General features: G+C 42.0%; 1 protein-coding gene across 29 annotated transcripts in view; it reads left to right on the top strand.

Annotated features, from left to right (window-relative positions):
• Positions 1-18,764, top strand: part of ZBTB20 (zinc finger and BTB domain containing 20) — an 800,060-nt gene that overhangs the window by 734,248 nt on the left and 47,048 nt on the right. For 27 of the 29 annotated variants that reach the window (XM_078066331.1, XM_078066345.1, XM_078066341.1 and 24 more), the window contains 2 exons: positions 44-207; positions 578-765. In XM_078066331.1, the coding sequence (XP_077922457.1) occupies positions 197-207; positions 578-765 (199 nt within the window). In that variant the 5' untranslated portion in view covers positions 44-196. The remainder of the gene's footprint in view (positions 1-43; positions 208-577; positions 766-18,764) is intronic. The other 2 variants (XM_078066393.1, XM_036107135.2) reach the window with 1 other exon arrangement.

Here is an 18,764-nt window from a genome sequence, read left to right as displayed (position 1 = left end):
AGGAACCTTTAAGGCCTTCTAATCCAAGCCCTTTATTTTACAGATGAGGAAACTGAAGCCCAGAGAGGTGAAGTGAGGTGCCCAAGGCCACACAGCAAGTTAGAGGCACAGCTAGTACCATAGCTCAAGTCTCCTGACTCCCAGTCCAGTGCTCCTCCCATTACTCCACGGGTCCTGTCTCTAAGCTTCCTGACAAATGCTAGAACGGTAAACCTCCACTAGTATTTTTCCAGACCATGTTAAAACTCTTAAGGGGGAAAAAAGGATGCTTTCTTGGATAATGTCAGCCATACGTAGCTCAATCTGTCTAAAGTTCTGGGACAGGGTCTTTTTATGCAGCCAACAGAGTCCAAATGTGGTGCTGTTTGCTTGGCCCATATGCTTTCATGTGTTCCCAGTTAGGCCATTACTGGAGGGAAAAAAACAAGAATCAGCTTGTTTTAAAACAAGGGACATACTGGACTCCCTCCCATCCCCCCTCAGAAAAAAAAAATCAAGTTATCTTTAACAGATTCTAAAAATGCCTTTTCCCAAATATGCAGTCAGTTCCTTCAAAGGGCCCTTTGTTTATTTTCAGGAAGAAACCCAAGACAGCTGAAAACCAGAAGGCATCTGAGGAGAATGAGATTACTCAGCCGGGTGGATCCAGCGCCAAGCCGGGCCTTCCCTGCCTGAACTTTGAAGCTGTTTTGTCTCCAGACCCAGCCCTCATCCACTCAACACATTCACTGACAAACTCTCACGCTCACACCGGGTCATCTGATTGTGAGTACACCAGTAAGGTGATGGTGTCTTCGTGGCGCTTGGAGCGGCGTGCTTCTCCCCTGGGTTCTGGCTTTTTTTGCGTTCCGAACAAGCCATTTCCATTTGGTCTTGTAGAGTAGTCAAAGGGAACTTGCCTCCATTTTGATTCAGCCAACGTCCATATTTTCAAAGCTAGAGTGTATTTTAAAACCAGGTGTCCAGCCACTTGGCCTCAAAAGGCTGATTCATTATATGAACCACATTTTCCTTCATAACATTCACTCAAAAAAAAAAAAAAAAAAGTTGGGTTACCGTTTTCTAATTATTCTTCTGTCCCCGCAATCTGAATAACAGCACTTCCACCATGACTAAACTGAACCACCAAATATGGACCTCAAAAAGCCAGTTAGACACAGGAAACATCCATTTTGAAATTACATAATACAAGTCAGCTTTGCATTAGTTATTGGAGTCTCATTTGGCTTGGCTGAATTTCCGTCCTTCCAGTTTTTAATTTATTTTGAAGTGGTTAAAGGATAGCATAAATTTACAGAAGAAAAGAGAATGGCTTCCAAGAATTCAGAATCCACCCAGACTTCACGTAGCCAATAAGAATTCAGGTTAAAAATATTTTTTAATTAAAAAAAACTGCCTACGGGCTAAATTTGGAAATGGGCAGCTTAATGAGATCGTCGCCATTGAAATCACTCCATTGCTGTTTATTTTTGCTGTCTTCCCACTAATCGGGGAGTCACTTCTTCAAATTCTATTTTAAGAAGTTGATAAATCATGTTTCGGAGCTTTTCTCTTTTTGAAGTGTAACCCAATACTTCAAAGAGAAAGGAACATGTGTGGTGGGACAGTGGAAAGGAATGGAATAATTTTGGGGTCTGACCTGAAAGAATATTCCTTTTGGTGTTAAGATACCCAACAAGTATTCTGAACTGATCTGCATACAGGATGTCTAGTAACAGGCAAAGAGCTGGCGTGTTCTTCTTTAGAAGGAGGAAGAATAAGGCCAAGACGGTTTTGTTTTCAAAAAAGGACTCCATTTATCCTGTCCATGGACACAAGCATCCTTAATTAGGAAATGAGAGTCTAAATCTCCTCTTGTTATTTTTCTGACAAAACAAATGTAAAACTCTGCAAAGTGGGCAAGAAGTGGATGCGTCTGGGCGATTCCATTCCCCACTTGCTTCATCACCATAGTGTCTTAAGTAAAGGGACAAACAACCCAGCGGTTGAGGTCAGGGTGAAAAGGAGCTTGTTCTTCTGGTGGCTGCTCCAGCTGTCACTAGAAAGTGAAACGAGAAAGAACGGGATCCGAATCTCTAGAGCCCGTGTGATTTGTACTAAGTTGCTGCTTCTGTAGAGAGCCCTGGGGATCAGGAGCAAGGACTGTGTTCTGTGGACGATCGTAATAGTAACATCCTTGGCCCTTCTTGCTTGGCAGTCTCCAGCCTAATAGTAATTACAGGAAGAATTGGAAAATCACATGGCACAGTGCCCGTAGGCATGTGCGCACTGTCCCTACCTACCAGGAAGGTAGCCCGTTCCTGTGGAGAAGGGCCTGGAGCTCCTGCACGCACACCTTCATCGCCTGGCCTTCTGCCACACCTTATGGGGAAGATTACATAGAATGGCCTTAGCCCAGAAATCCCCTGTTGCAGCAAAATGAATGTTTTGCTGAATAGAGAAGGCACCGGGCTTCATTTATTGTACTTTACCATAAGCATCCTCCAGCCAGGTCTCGGCATTAGCCTGGAATACGAACAAGAAATTGTATGAGCGTCATGCTGCCGTACAGCTCAGAAGTGACCCAGAGGGAGCCAGGAGATCGGAGCTCACAGTGAGGTGTCCGAATGCAGTTGGAAGGAGAACAGATAGGGAGGAGACACCTAATCTCCAGCTGCGTAGAAAGTCATTCCGATTTTGCCATTAAGATGTGTACGTCCTCTCTGTCCTAACCTGTTGATGAAATCGATTATGCTTTTCTCCAAATATATTTGGATCGTAGTTTGTCCTGATTTGAGCCTAGACTTAGAAGAAAATTGTTTTTAGGAAAGATTCACAGAAATCTGTCCATTTGGAGATTGCTTGAGAGAAGACAGGAAAGAGGTTTATTTTAAGCTGTTAAATTTTTTGGATGCTCTTCTTGCATTCAAGAAGTTGTTTTTTTTTTTTTTTACTTTCAAATGTCATTCTTACCATAGATTAATTTAAAAGCCTAATTCTTTAAGGTAAAATATTCTGTTCCTATTTAGAACTAACAGATTTGGGGCATTTAAAAATAGTGCCCTTGACTTGTTAGTCTCTTTAACTTCAGAAACATTCCACCAGTGTGTGGTGTTCCAAGCTTTCACAAGTGCCTGAATTTTTATAGCACCTTTTTATTTGTTATGTGTTTAGCAAAATTATTCTTAGTCATGCTCTAATGCCCATTTCCTGTCAGTCATTATAATTCTTCCCAATTTACGGGTAGGAAAACTGAGAAAATTGACACTTCTGTCGATGAATGACTTGCTCGGTAGTTAACTCATTCAGATACTGAGGGATGTTTATGGATTTGCTCTCCCTGTAAGCAGCCTGAATTCTCTGTTCCAAGCCCATAAATGGCATTCTTGAAAATGTGCAACTACTCGTATTGGTGACTGAGTTCTAAAACACTGTGGATCAGCATCCCCACAAGAGAGTCAGCTCTGCCTATGAACCGGTAAGAGCGGGTGAGACGTAGTGTTGTCGCATCTGAAGGACTCAGGCCAATGTTTTAGACAAGTCTGACCCCTAAAATTCTCAGCTGGCTACTTAACCTGCCCAGCGACTTCAAATTTTGCCAAAGATCCCAGTCATATCCAAACCAAGAAGGAATAGGGTTGAAAAATGCTTCCCCTTGTGAGATGGTGAGGTTACTATCGCTGCGGAACTGGGTGCTGCTCCGTGGCCCACCCACTACCAATGACCTCCTAGCGACATTCCCCCATGACCTCCTAGCTTGCGGCCTCTTCACTGTTTCCAAAAATCCAGTGGTAAACAAACTCCGATGACGAGAACGCAAGGCGTTGAGATGAGTTTTGGAATGCAAAGGGTACGAAAGCCCTAGGTGTTTGACAGAATGGTTCCCCGCTGAGGAACAGGCTGAGGAAGAGGTGAGCCGAGCTCTCTCTTCAGACGTGTAAAGAGGCCTAACCCGAGTCAGCAGAGCAGATGAAGCCCGCCCTAGCCTGACAACTCTCAAGCTGCGGCACGTCACAGTCGTGTACGTGTGGCACACTCGCCCAGAACTACGATTCGCGTGCTTCTTCCGTTTTGTTTTCCCCCAAATAAGCCTTCCATCGAAGGGAGAAGCGATTCTCCCCCCTTTGGCAGTGCTCCCGACTTTTGGCCGCGGAGCCACCTATTCTGATGTCTTTGTTTGGTTGGAAGCCGACATCCGTGGTGACTTACCTTCCGGTGTTTTGCACTGGCCTCAGCAGGCTGTCTCATTTGCTGTGTCCTTGCCAAGATGCACTTATGCATTAACAGTTTTTATTTATTTTTAATTTAACCTTTACACATTACCAAACTGTTGTGTGGGTGGGTTTAACTTTAGCTCCGTAGGTAGCATGACTGCTGGGGCTGAGCACCGTCTGAGGAGACTGCTGGGCCCTTCCTTTCTCTCTCTGGCCTTCCACCTTCGCCGGTCTGCCCCCTCCTGACCCTTCACTTCCCCCCTCCCCCCCCAACTTCCATCACCAGGCCAAGTCCCCGAGATTAAAATTTTTAGTACACTTGGTTCAGTTTGAACTTTTAAACAATTTTTTTAAGAGAACAAAACAAAGAGGATTTTTTATGGCAAACTCCATTAATGCCACATTAAGGCTGACATTTTAATTACCCCAAAGTCAGGAAATGCAAAGTTCAGGTTCCCACAGCAACAGAAACTGTCCCCTTGAGTGCCAGCACCACAGCCGATTCTTTCTTTCCCTGATTACACAACACCAGGCGTGGGGACATTGTTTTGTCTCTGTGTATGTGGAAAGGAGCACGGTTTTTACCCTTTGTCTCTTTCCTGTAACTACAGTCGAGGATATGGGTCTTTAGCTTCCCTCCCCAGACCATCTATATGTATTATCCTGGAGCGGGAGACCGTTATGGCCCTGCATGTGCACACGGACAGAATTAAAGTTGCCGTGGGAACATTAACTCTGATTTCCGGACTTCCGTGCCAGTCACATTTAAACCATAATGTTGTAATTTTTGGCATGTAATAAATGTGCATTTCATGTACACAGACAGAAAGAAGCATAAAATGTATTTTAAAGAGCAATTAATTACTAACTTTGTGATTAAAAAACATTTGGTGCATGTTCCTTCCCATTTAGCATCAGCTGCTGGTCTTAGCCAGGCCTAATAGATGACATACTGTGCCTCATCCTGTATTTCAGATGTACTTACTGTATGTTCCTGTTCTTCGAGATAATTAATTCCCTTAGTAAAGCTGTAGGGGGAAAACAAAATGGAAAGAATATGCAAGCATGTAAATAGGGTAAAGGATATTTTGAAGGAAATGATTCATTTCTGCAAATAAACCTCTTAGTCCCTGATAAAAAGCCAGAAATCTGCTAAGTGGGTGTAGACAAAGGTTTCTGGCCACCTTAGAGCATCTGGTCCAGGGCTATAGGAACAACCTGAAAGCAGATTTCCCACTGAATTCCGGGCATGCCCAATGGGGGAGTGAGTTTACTCTGTAATAACTTTTCAGGCTTCAGGCTTAAAAAGTTATTTTACTCTGTCTCTGCTCTCAGTTTATATTCAAACTGGAAAAGAAACGTTGTAGGGAATCGGGTAAAATATGGGCTTTGCCAAAGAACCGATTTAGAGCGTAGTGTTGTCTCTTCCTGGATTTGAATCTGGTTGGCCCGTTTGTGTCGGAGAAGGACTTGTTTCAACATAAATGTTTGAACAAGTTTGTGAGTAAAAGGAATGGGTAGCAAGACACTGAAGGTACAGTGTCTAAAATCACAAATGCTTGGGTGCGCATTCGAAACTGGGTGAGATAGCGTCTCACTGAGAGGATGTGTCGCTTGAACTCTCTGGTAACGCTTTAAGGGGAGCACGCTCGTGAAGAATTTGCACCTCCGTTCGTGCTATTAGTTCGTTCTCTCTCCTGTCACGCATTCGTTTTTGTTCAGTTTGATTGTGTATGGTATTTAACCTTTAAGAAAGACACTGCAGTTTTACAGGGCTCTGATTTGCTTTCACTTGGGCTGTCTGTATGTGTGAATGTATGTCTGTATGAGTGAAAACTGCTCAGGCAAGTTTGAAGGTCTCCTTGGCAAATTTGACTGTGTGTTCAGAAAGTTTCCAATCAGAAAGCTGATGCAGTGTAAAACCTTCCAAAAACTTCCTGAGGCACCTGTTCACATGAAAAGATTGGATTTCTGCTGGAGGTGCTCAGAAGGCAGTGTTTATAACCGAAGATCTCTGTTTGGAGTGCCAAAAAATGAAAAACATTTTGGCCCCCAAAAAACCTCCATAAATGTTCAAAATGTATAATCAAACAAAAGCTTCATTTGGATTCAAATGCGTGTATCTCAGCAGATGTGTCTAAACTAACTGGAATCCCACAGGAGCAGATGAACTGGATTTGGGTATGTCTTGATAACTGAGTTATTCTTAGGCTTTGAAAGGACAAAAATGGTCCATCTGTGAAGAACCGTAATAGAGACATGGCAAAAAACAGCATCCTCTGAAAGAGTTTATTTATGGAATTTAGGACAAGTTGGACAATCCTGAAAACATTTTGGGGTCACACTAATTTGCAGAAGAAATATAATCAAAATGGGCTGGAATGAGCAACCACAGATAGCTATTATCCTATGGCTTTGCTATTAATTTTCTGCTAGATTCCATATCAGTTAAACAGTAAATAGAGCATCTTTGGTATAACTGAGTGTCCTCATTGTCCCCCGAGTGCCCTGCATCCCTTTTTATTCTACTTCGTATAAAGAATGACATGTTTACCTTTTCATAGCTAACAGTTTCAACTATCTTTCTGCTATGTCGTTAGCCAAGCAAACCTCTTACCTATTAAGTGTGGACTCATTTCTTTAAAGATAGTCTTGCCCTTTATAAACAGTCACCTTTCTGCCTCTGAGTTAATTGATACATAATCTCTTACTTTTATTACCTTTGATGCCCTCTTATTTAGAGGTTTCAGTGCTTAGTCCAGCACTTGTGCATCAGAAGGCCAGTTAATGTTTTTATTTGCTCTCATTCCTAGAGCCACTTACTTGGCACATCTAGGAACACATTTATTGTTAAAAGTCTTTTTCTTGAAGTTTCATGTCACAGTCTACCTCTTTTTATAAAATTGTCCCTCCTTTTAATAAAACTTGTTGTGTCCCTACACTGCTAATTTAACTGGATGTCTTCCATGGTCACTTCATGCAATAATTTCTAATAGTCCTGTACCCTTCATGCACGCATTCCTTCATTTAGTCATTCGTCAAATGCTACTGAGCCCCTGCTTCTATGCAAGTCCTCAGTGAGCGCTAGAGGTAAAGACACCAACAGGACTCCGTCCCCCCAATTTAGGAGCTCAGTGTTCCCAAACACCTGGCTAAAACTAGAAAACTGTGACAGGGGGTGTACAAATGCAGTAATAAAGTGTTTCTGAGGAGGGGGCCTGAAGCAGTGGGAAGGGGACATTAGACCTGGATCATGAAAGAGCAGGTGTGTGTAAGGTGAAAGAAGGGGAGGGGGAATGGTATTCCACACAGGAGGAACAGAAGCAAAGCCACAGAGACAAAAAAAAAAAAGCAGGGTGTTTTCAGAAAACAGAGCAGTTCAGTTATGACACTCAGACCTTCTTAGACTTCATCTCATTTTAATATAAACCCATGGGGCACTTTATATTTGGGTAACATTGCCTGTCATGAAAATTCAGGTGGGCTGAATTGCATATCCTTTCTAGAGACATTTCCTTCCCAATTAAAAAATAAAACAAGACACCCACTTATTTTCTAATAGGCACAAGTGCCCTCTTTCATTCAGTCAGTAGATGTAAGAAAGTATTGAGGGACCTAGTAGTAATTTACTGATGAACAGATTTCAAAATAACTTTTCTTATTGAGAAAGGGTCATTCTTGGAGCCACAGAGTCCCCTGTAAGTGTCACGCTGGAACTCTGTCATTGACTTGTGGTCTCCCCAGGTTCTAGCAATCTGTCCTCTTCTGAAATCCTCCCAGTTCCCCTTGCAGATCTGGTCTCATGACCCATTGCTTCAAGCTGCTCCACGCCATATTGCTCTCCCAAATATTGCATGAGGGTGCCTATGATTGTCCACATATAATTGTTAAGACTTACTGCTGGTTTTCAGGGCTCTGTTCTTCATCTTGCCATCCCATATCTTGCTAGAATACATCTTTAATTCTTATCTGCAGCTGCGAGTGACCGTTTGATATGTGCTTCCTCCACGCGTGGCAAATTTCATTATATAAAATCCGTGTTCCTCCATATCTGTCAGGGATTCTCACATCCTGACTTAAAAAACAAAAATTGCCCTCAGAGAGGGATCATTTAGGATCAGTTGAGAGCATGCATGAAGACTCTCAGAATTCCTTGCTTTAAGAAATTTCAAGTCAAATCCGTCCACCAATCACCTCACATCAAGTTCCACAGTCGACTCAACCCCCTGTTAACTCATCGGCTGAATAAGCACTTTTCGCTTTTCTCCTGCCTCTGTATCCTTTGTTCCCTCTAGGGAATGTGTACCGGTGAGTCCTTTTTATCAGCACTGGAAGAGATGAAATGTTACCTGATCTAAATCCACTATTATTCAGATGAGGAAACTGAGGCCCACAGAGGGCAAGTGTCCTACCAAAATGTTTCCACATAGTGAGTCGAAGAGCTAAAAACAGAACCCCACTCCTTCTCCCGCCATACTATGCTGCCAGCTACCCAGTTGGCTTTAAGGAGAACTTACGTTTTCTGGACAGAAAGAGAGTCAGGACTGTTCATCTACCAATTTACTGAATGCTTTCAATGTGGAGAACCACGCCTATTTATTGTGTAGGATGCAGTTTTATAAACTGGAAACCTCTGTACAGAGATTTGGAATCTCGTAGAGAAGATCAGATGCCTTCACAAACAGCTACCTTGCAGAGTGGTTAAAGACACATCCTGTACACCTGGAAGCACCACAGCATTGACTCAGTCACTTGGCAAGCATGTGTAGGGTACGTCTTATGTGCCTGGCCCTACACGGACTTCTATGGGGATACAAAGGTAGAGAAAACCAGACCTTGCCACCAAAAATCTTAAAACTTAGTGCATGTCCTCAAATCACCATTATCTGAGAAAGAAGTTGGAAAGTTCATGAAATACATTATAATCCAGTTTATAATAATATCCAGTTCAGTTTATCAGGAAAGGTTCCATTTGAGCTCTCTTGAAAAACGCAAAGAATTTCTTTGGAAGTAAGGCATGAGGGTAAGGGATAAGGAGTCCACATTTTGGTATAAAGCTGTGGACAGGTTTTAAGCAGGGGCTGCCATCCTCAAGACTTTGCTGTAGGAAGCTCTAATTTAGCAAGGGTATGGAGGGTGCATGGATGTGGGAAGGGGTGGCTGGAGGGAAGAGAGAGCCTGGGAAGCTTTGTCAGTAGTTCAGACTTTGGGTAACCTGAAGGGGGATAGTGATGAGCCGGGTTCAACAGACTTTGTGGATGAGGGTAGACAGCTCTAGGAACTGATTGAGTGTTTGTTAAGAGAAAGGAGATCATCAGAGCCAGCTCCAACATATCAAAAAGAGGAGACAAAAGGAAATGTTTAGAGGAGTAGAATACAGCTCAGTTTTAAACAATGCTGAGAATGAGACACCAGGGGTAGACCCAATGGAGACAATTAACAGAGTCACAAACAGGGTAGTGGAGTACAGCAGGAAGATTTGAAATTAGGGCTAGCGAATGCTTTCACCAAGAAGCCAAACTTGACACCATGAATATGGGAGTAAATTCAAAGAAGACTTTGTTGAGGGAAAAAAGAGAAAATAGAATACTTACAGTGAGTGGTAAGAAAGAGAATGAGGAACAGCAAAGGAGGAGAAGAAAAGAAGGTCTGAGATATAGGAAAAACAGGATAGTCCAAAAGACCCTCAGGGAGCAGGGGCAGCAGTGTTGGGTGCTGCAGACACCAAGGATTGGTAGCTTCCCGGTGGTTGTTAAGAGAGCAGAGTCAGATGCATCACAAAAACACCAAAGAAGGGCGTTCAAGAGCAAAGAGAAGATCAGTGAGAAAGCAACAACTCAGCACTACTTTTTAAAGAAGTTTAATACTTTACAAAGAAATAATGAACAGGTAATACAAAAGCAGGGTAGGGAATATTTTTATGATACAAGAGTCTCAAGCCCATTTATAGACTAAAGAATAAAAACCAGTATTAAGGGAGACTCTGCAATTAAATAGTCGAGGTGAGAGAGAATTAGATCTTCCATGTACACAGCAATTGGAATGATAATATATGAAAAAGAAATGTAAAGTCACTACCCAAGCCCAACAAATCAGTAATTGTATTATTTTAGTTCTTTCTCTCCTTTCCAGCATGGCTTTCTCTTCCTTTTAGCTAATAAGAACGAATGCTCATGTCTTCTTCAGATGCCTTCACAAATATTCACTAATCCTTAGTAATCTCTAAGCATTAGCCAGAGGACAGGTACCATATACTTTGAGCACTAAAATTTTCCCAAAATTTTTAAAACAAGTTCTCTTAAAGCATAATCTTTTTGAAAATGTCACATTCTGAGAAATTCTTTTATGACAGGTTCAATTCAAGTCGCTCTGTATTACTGACAACAAACTTATGTGTTGTTCTTATGTACTTCTTCATTGTCACAAGACATCCTCAAGTTCACTATTTTGTGGAGATTTTTTTAAACTTTTTATTTGGTCTATATTGTTCTCTTTGATGGCTGAAGACATCCCTAAGGCCGCTGTCACCTGGACACACAGTATCTGCAATTACTTCTACTGCAAGATGCTGTTCTGGAACCAACTAAATCAAATGTTACTTTCCTCTGCTATTAAATTACTTCTAGAACAAATAAGAAAATTATTTTATCGCTGCTAGAATACAAAAACAACTACATGGAAGAACTGTGAATATGAGTCTTTATCATTTCACAAGGAAGAATGAATTCATAGTTGATGCCAAAATGGACCTTGAGTTACTCTCCAACTCCAAAAAAGAATTTCTTCCTACTCATTTATCTTCAGTGGTTTTAACTAGGTTCATGTTATTGGTTTTATACCAAGATCTCATGCAGTATTCAACCAGGCATACATGATTTTTAAGAGTGCTTGGCGTGATATGAAGAATACCACATGAAGAATTGCAAGAAGTGAAATTAACTTTGTCATTAATTTTTTGGTAATCATTTTCTTTTCTGTATAATCACTTATTGTCTCTTTGCCTCATATCTCAACTGGGTACTTAGATATAAAGGAGACAGTAAAAGGAAGGTATATATGCATTTGAGCTACAGAGCAGAATTCCATGTCTCCTGGAAAATACACATGCAAATTCTGAACTTCGGCCATTAGATGATAACTCCAGGGGAAAGGATGCATAGCCTTTCCTCAGGGAAATACTGTAGGTCTCTGCTTGGCAGGATGGGGTGGTTAGGATTTTTTCCCCCAGTTTTAAGGAAACCCCCAGAAATCTGGTTTATTCCATTTTATTCCTGACCTAAGGGTCCCAGAGGAAAGGTTGGATCCTGGGTTTCTGAAGTAGACATTAATCCTGGGTTAAAATGCTGAGAGGCATTCCAAGCAGACCTGGGCACTGTCCTTGGGCAGTGATACAGGCGGGACCTTCATACGGAGGCTACCCTCTCCCTCCAGAAGAAGGACTCCTCTAGAAGAAGAAATGTTGACCGAAAGGCTTGGTATTATGGTACCATGACCGGGCCTTCCTCTCAGAATCTATGAACCTCCTAAGAAGATATGCATACAGGCATGCTTGCCTATGTGGGTACTGTTCTGGGACACAGTGTATAGCTTTCTTTAGGCTGGGGTCAGAGAACGAAAAGAAGGAAAGAGCCACTTCCCCAAGATATATCCCAAACAGAATCTGCATGCTCAAACCTGGCCCCCAAAAGTAAACTAAGAAGCAAGTCCCATACAAACATCCAAACGTGGACTGGTTCCTAAAGAAGTCCCTCCAAGATGCCTGCAGGGCAGAGGCAGATGTAATAACAGACTTCGAAAGCTATTTCTTCATTATCTGATAATGGAATAGATTTGGACCATGTGTTGCTCAGAAAATGTGTTCTCACCCCCACGGTCTACGTATGTGTTCTTTTTAACATGAACTTCCACCTATGAATGCATTTTACGTGTCTTTACCTAACCTCCCTATATTTCCATTTCCTCATGTGCATAATGAGAATGCAAATAGTACCTGTCTCCCGGGGTTATTATAAGGATTAGATGGAATGCTATATGGAAAGGTCCTAAAACAGCACCAGAAAGACAGCCAACACTCAGTGAATTTGAACATTAGCTCTAGTTTAAATGTTTTAAATTATTAAGTAAATATGTACTAAAATTGATGTAACATAAATGATGTATGTCATAGTAGCAGGGCCTGCATCCTCCCCCCCCCCCCCCCCCCGCCCCGAGAGTGACTGAGGAGAGGCCCGCATCTGTAAGAGAGCATGTGGGACAGTGACCCTCCTCACTTTAGGAAAAGGCCACTGCCCCTCTCCTTGCCCCTTCTCGGATTCAGGCCCAGGTAGACTGAGAAGCCTCTCCATTATCTTTTTGCCTTCCTTCATTCCCTCATTTGTCTTGGTGTGGGTTTTTGTCCTAAAATTGGAAGAGAACTAATATTTACTAAGCATCCACTGTGTGTCAAGTGCCGTCATTCTTACAAAATGTTCCATTTTAGAGATAAGGGAACTGCAGCTCAAACAAGTTAAAAAATCTTTCTGAATGTTTTCTTCTTGGTATAGGGAAGGTTTAGAGTATTATTAAATGATGTGACGGTAGGATAGTATTGACCTATTAAGTTCCTTCTTGTCCTCAAGTGCGTTCCAGTCAATGAGAGATTTTCGAATTATAGGGACGGGATCTGTGTGCTGTCTTAGCTCAGGATAAGTCATCATAGAAGCTGGACCTGGCTCTGCTGTGCATCCTCCTTCCACGGGAGCCACCACCCAGCACTGATAGCTGAAAAGGACAAAACAGCAGGTCCTTAGAACGGGCAAATGGCTGTGCTGCCACTTCCCAGGGCCCTCTCCGAAGAGACCTGCTTACAACTAAAGAAACTCATCTTTCATCTTTTTGAAAGACAGTCTGCCTGATGGCTTCAGAGTATTTTGAAATAATTGAAAATAGAGGCAAAGTTAAAAGAGTAAATGTGTTTCACTGCAGAGAAGGATTGCTCTGAATCACCCAGCTCACTTACCTTCTTCCAATCCGAAGCAGTTTGCAGGAGTTGAAAAATATATATATAATCTTAAGAAATTCAGTAAGATTTGTTGGCTCATTATACCGAGTAAGCCTTTCCTGCCCTGTGGTGCCCACATAGTTTTTGGTAATGGAGATCATTTTGGACATTTGCTTCTCTTAACTCTGGAGCATTTTCGCAGCTGAGTATAGCATTCCAGGGACATGTGGGTATGGAACTTGAGCTATAAGTCTCTTAGTAAGAGGTGCAGATCAAATGCTAACCTAGACCGTACGAAGTCTCTATAAATCCCAAGTCAGAGCTTTAAAACAGTGACGTACTGAGTTGTGATTTCTGCATCTCATATGCAGGACTCCTTAAATCATATGTTGACACCTAATCAGCAGAATCCAAAGACACAAATTAGATGGTACACTATTTACAGAGAAAATATATGTGTAGCTTGAAAAGAAACAATCCCTCAGGGTTGCAGTCCCACCAAAAGAAAAAGGAAAAAGGTAGCAGTTGCAATCTGAACTCTCAACATTGTAGCCAAGAAAAGAACGAATATAACAATAGAATAAGAGAGAGTCAAGACAGAACATCTTAGTTAAAGGAGTCTAGACCTTCGAGAAATATGTTTGAGAAAGATTGAGAAGAAATTCTAAGTAAGACAAATCATCCCTGTTCCTCAAATAACATGCCGGCAGTTAAATTATTAAATGCTTATTTGGACCAGGCAGAAGAACTCGTGAGGGCAGAAGTCCTATCTTGTTCACTGCTGGATCCTTAGCACCTAGCAGAGTGCTTGGCCATAGTGGGTGCTCAGAGAATATTTGTTGAATGAATAAATGAATGAATGAATGTGGTGGGGAAGAACGGAGTGAAAGAAGGGGTAGATCGTGTTTGTGAGTATTTTGCCTGTCGGTGAAAGTGTAAGTATGGATTTTTTACTGGGTTTTTTCACTTCAGCAGACCTATAAAACGAAGTGCATCACAGATACCCTCTGGTTTCTATGCTGGGAAAACAGAATGGTTTTCCGTTGGATGTAGGCTGCTACATGTTTTGATTCTAGTAACAATATGGCAGGGTTAAGGTCAACTTTGTAGTATAATCTGGTGCCTGTTTTTGATAGATATCATGAAAATAGATACTTATTTTCAAGATGCTCAAACAGATGATTAGGCGAAAGCTCCAGCAAACCTTGAAACAAGAAAAAGGAAAGGTTTTCCCACTCCCACCTCCCATTACTGTACCATCCTGCAGAGTTTTCTGCAACCCCACGCCCTCCTCCTTGTTTCACCCATTTCCCTGGTCTAATCCTTGTCTAGGGGACACCGCATGTGCTGTCAGTCTAGCAAGAAGGCAGTTCTTGGGAAATCCACACCCCACGCAGTGCTCCCCAGCTCCTCTCACGGGACTGGCATGATTTGATCAACAGCAGGCAGGCCCAGGGCGACAAGCGCTTGGCTTAGAATCCCAGTGTCCTCCTGCTGGAAGGGCCCTCCAGAGAGTTCTTCACACCCATCCTCCCTCAACTGGCTGGACACTAGAAGAATGTGTAGGAAAACAAACTCCTGGCTGAATGAATGGTGGATTAAATGAATGAGAGATGAGTTCACTCCTCCAGAGTCTCCACCATACTACTTGAATAGAAAGCTAACTTTGAAGCCACTCTGTTCTCCATGGCACGATTTTGTATATACTCAGCTTTAGAATATGGTTGCCATCTGTGGCCAGTGCATAGGACTAAGGAAGCACTGGGGTGAGTAGGAGGGGGCCAGGAGGGAAGAAAAGAGACACTTAAAATGAGCTAATGATCTCCTTTGTGTTGGAGTCTAGGGTTCAGAACTTCAGTGCTGTACTTCAAGAACAAAACACCAGTGTGTCTTAGACCACACCAGGCGCCGGTACATCAGATGAAACCTGCGCTGTGTGGTGTTCAGTCACTGAGCCTCAAGAAGCTCTGAAAGTGAAATTAAGGGAACAAACCGGGGAAACTGAAAGGAGTAAAGGCTTAGGGAAAAACACAATCAGGAGGGCTCTGCAGATATGTGTCTTTGGGGTTACAGTAGTTCAAAAATGAATCTACTAATTAAAGAGTTGGAAAATGCTAGAAATCCCAGGAATTTAAGGATCTTTAGAAGAAATGAGATACTTCTCCATATACTCTGTGTACATTGTGATCCTTTAGTACAATCTCAGGGTGCAAGTGACCTGGCTATTGTGCATTGTTGCACGTTTAAATGGTTGATTGTGAGTTACAGACAGCTCTACTAGAGCATTGGGCGGGTGGTCTTTTAAAAATAGAAAAAAGCTGTAAAGCAAAGCCAAATAAGACCAGCGAACATCTCTGAAAGGCAGTGAATAGCTCACAGAGCTTCCTAGTTTCCCTGATCTTATCTGTATAAATTGTTGGTTATGGCACAGAATCGTATGGCTGATTTATATACTGAAACAATATGCCAGAGAATAAGAATTCAGCTGAGGATATACACTAGAGGAGAAAATGATTGCAGCAGAGTTAACTTGGCTTTTGAAAAAGGTTAGCTAGCTGGTTAAGTGTAGCATCTGAAGGGAAGTGTTGTTATATGTTTAGCAGTAGTTCTGTATCTCAAGTTGGAGAAATTTCCAGGGTAGGGGGTTGGAAATCCTGTTGGCCTTGCAAGGAAAGAACCTTGTCAGAGATATATGTAATAGAAGTTTAGAAGCACTGACAATCCTAGGCATGCACAAATCACTTTACAGAGCACGAAGTGATGACCCAGCAGGACATCACACTGATGCCTAAGAGCGGTAAACATTTGTTGGCTGCACGTACTCTGACCTTGACTTGCCGCCGTCTGCCGTCCGGGACGAGACACACAACTGTGACTCGACGACAATTAGAATGTTAGTACTGCCCTAAAATCTGTCAGTTATAGTTTCTCTTCCTAGGAACCCAACGTGCCTCCGTATTTTGTTTTATTTCCCCTACTACATCCCTGTGAAGCAAATGCATCTTCATGTTACAGGTAGGATAACTGGTCCACAAAGAAATAACTTAGTTCTTTGTCTTTAAATTTGAAATGATTCAGAATCACTATATGACCCTGCTCAATGTACTGTTTTTCCTCATTATGTTAGGTTTCCAGGAAAAGGACCTGTTTTGTCTCTCTCATTATTATTTTTAATTGGTTTTCAGAGAAGTTGAGATAAAAACAGAATCTAACAAATATCCCATGGAGATATTTGGTGTTCTCTTTTCTTTTAAAGAATAAATTAAGACCTTCTCTGCTCCTCTCTCCTGGCTCTCTACGCAGATAGTCAAAATCCCATGCCAATTTTCAAACAAATAGCTGGATCACAGTCCCCTCTGTTGAGGAAATGGCCTTATAAATTCTGTCTACAACCTGCAAAAGTTACTTTGGTTGTAAGCCTTACCAATTTTACCTGAGCATTTATAAACAGTACCCATATCTGACCTGGCTCTAAGTTCAATAATACATTTATACCCAGTATGTGAAAGGCCAAAGAGAAACCTAGTGTCTTTTATTCCCTCTGGTGACCTACAGTAAATAGTGTGTATTTACTTATTTACTTTGTAAATGAGGACACCCAGTGGCCACCAAGTGAAAATATTCTAAACAATCTCCCTCCGACATTGTTTATGCAAAAATACATACCCAGTTTTCAAAGCTGATTGACAGATATCTCTGTAACATCTGCGAGCAAGCAGTTTAGCTTCCCTAAGTTAGGCAAGAGTGGTGGGAGTTTGGCCTGATCATTTTTATATCACATCAGAGCTTGGTTGTCTCTTCTCACTTTGGGTTATAAGGTATTGGCTCTGCTTTGAGCCGCATTGACTCCTCAGCTGACGGGAGGACCTAATGAGCTGTCTCTTGGGAGAAATGGAATCCAGGAGATGGGGACACCAAGGCCTGTGTCAGAAACCATAAATGCGTGAGCACAGTTTGTGAGAAACTCAGTGAACACATAAAAAAACCCACTGCTTTAGACCTTAAATTCATACTGAAAATAGAACTATGACTATTATTCCCTGATGAGAGGCAGTAGATAGTAAAGGAGAAGGGGAAGAGCATTACACAGAACTTCAAGACAGAAAGACCCCCTGGGACTACCACATGCAGACATACCTCAGAGGAAGGTATGGGACTGTTACATGCAGACATACCTCAGAGAAAAGGTGCCACTGGAAGTTCCCAGCTACACTGCCAGCATGTTTGGGAAGTTCAATGGAGACCTGACCTAACAAATACTCAGTTAGGACCTCCTCAATGTAAAGAAATGTGTTGGGCAGCGTGAAGGGTCCAATAATCAGTAGTTGTAGCTGTAGTTATAACAAGGTAAAGTACTAGCCTGCGGGAAGCTTGGACTCTTCTTGTAGACATAGACAAGCACAAATGAAAAGAGACAATAATCAATAATGTACTGAATTATGTGGTACATGCGTAAGAAGTTCAGATTTGCCTTAGCTGGGTGTCGAGAGGCCCCTCACAGTGGTCCTTGCCCCAAGACCATCACTGTTCCTCTCAAAGCAGTACCTTTTTATGTCCAGCCTCCATAAGTGTACCAAGAAATTACCCCCAACTAGAGCTGTGTGTAAGCAGAGACTTCAAACTTTATCAGTTTCCCCATTTGACGGGTAGTTGATTCTTTTTCTCCCCTGTCAAGCCACCTCAGTGTAACTCCAAAGCACCAGCCTCACCCTCCTCACCTCACAATTAAGCTAGAAAGGGCCTAGCTGAATTCGCCTTAGAGGGCCTAGATTCCAAAAATAGAGCCCGCTGTCCTGGGGCCTTGTCTTTAAGGCCTAACTTCTGATTCGGACTCTGAGGCCACAGCTTCCTGCGGCAAGGGAGCCCAGAACTGTGCACAAGCTCAGCCTTTCTTAATTGCCTTACTGTTATGAAAGTTTTCTTGTTTAATGGGGGGGAAAAAAGACCAAAACAGAAATTAATGTTTCACTCTATTACCTCACCAACCAGTTGGAACTAAGAAAAGAGAGAACTCGGGGTGGACTCCAGCAATGGAAGAAGGCTCCACAGAGAAGAAAGAACTTTGAATAGGGTTCTCAAATGGTACATAAGGTTTAGTAATAACGAAAGCACAGTATTTCAGAACTCAGGACAAAGTCAGCAGAAGAGAATTAACAAATGCAAGGGATGGCAAAGTGTCCAACTTCTCATATTAATGCAGAGGTTTCATTTGGGAAAATGAGAAAATAAGATCAACCCAGTGAAGTAAGATGAGATCATTAGAATGTTACCTGTAGCTATAGAATACTCTCTTACAGCTTAATATCTTTTTTCCTATGACATGTAAATCATATAAAAATATTATATGAAAGAACATATAAAGAACACAGTAAAGATGAAATATCTTGTTCCTTATTAGAGTAATTTTGAAGTATGCCTTCTACTTCATTTACTTACCAATGTCTCCCAAGGTTTTGAGTTCCAACAACATTTATCTAGGATCTTCTTCATCTTACCATGAGCCAAAAGGACTTACGTGTTATTCTTTCTTAAGGAAATCCTGTGCCTGGTTTTATGATGATCACCCTAGGTGGGCTATTGAGATGTAGTTT

Source organism: Halichoerus grypus, chromosome 1 (genome assembly GCF_964656455.1).
Source record: "Halichoerus grypus chromosome 1, mHalGry1.hap1.1, whole genome shotgun sequence".
In the NCBI taxonomy this organism is placed as follows: Eukaryota; Metazoa; Chordata; class Mammalia; order Carnivora; family Phocidae; genus Halichoerus; species Halichoerus grypus.
This window is presented reverse-complemented; position numbering and strand designations above follow the sequence as displayed.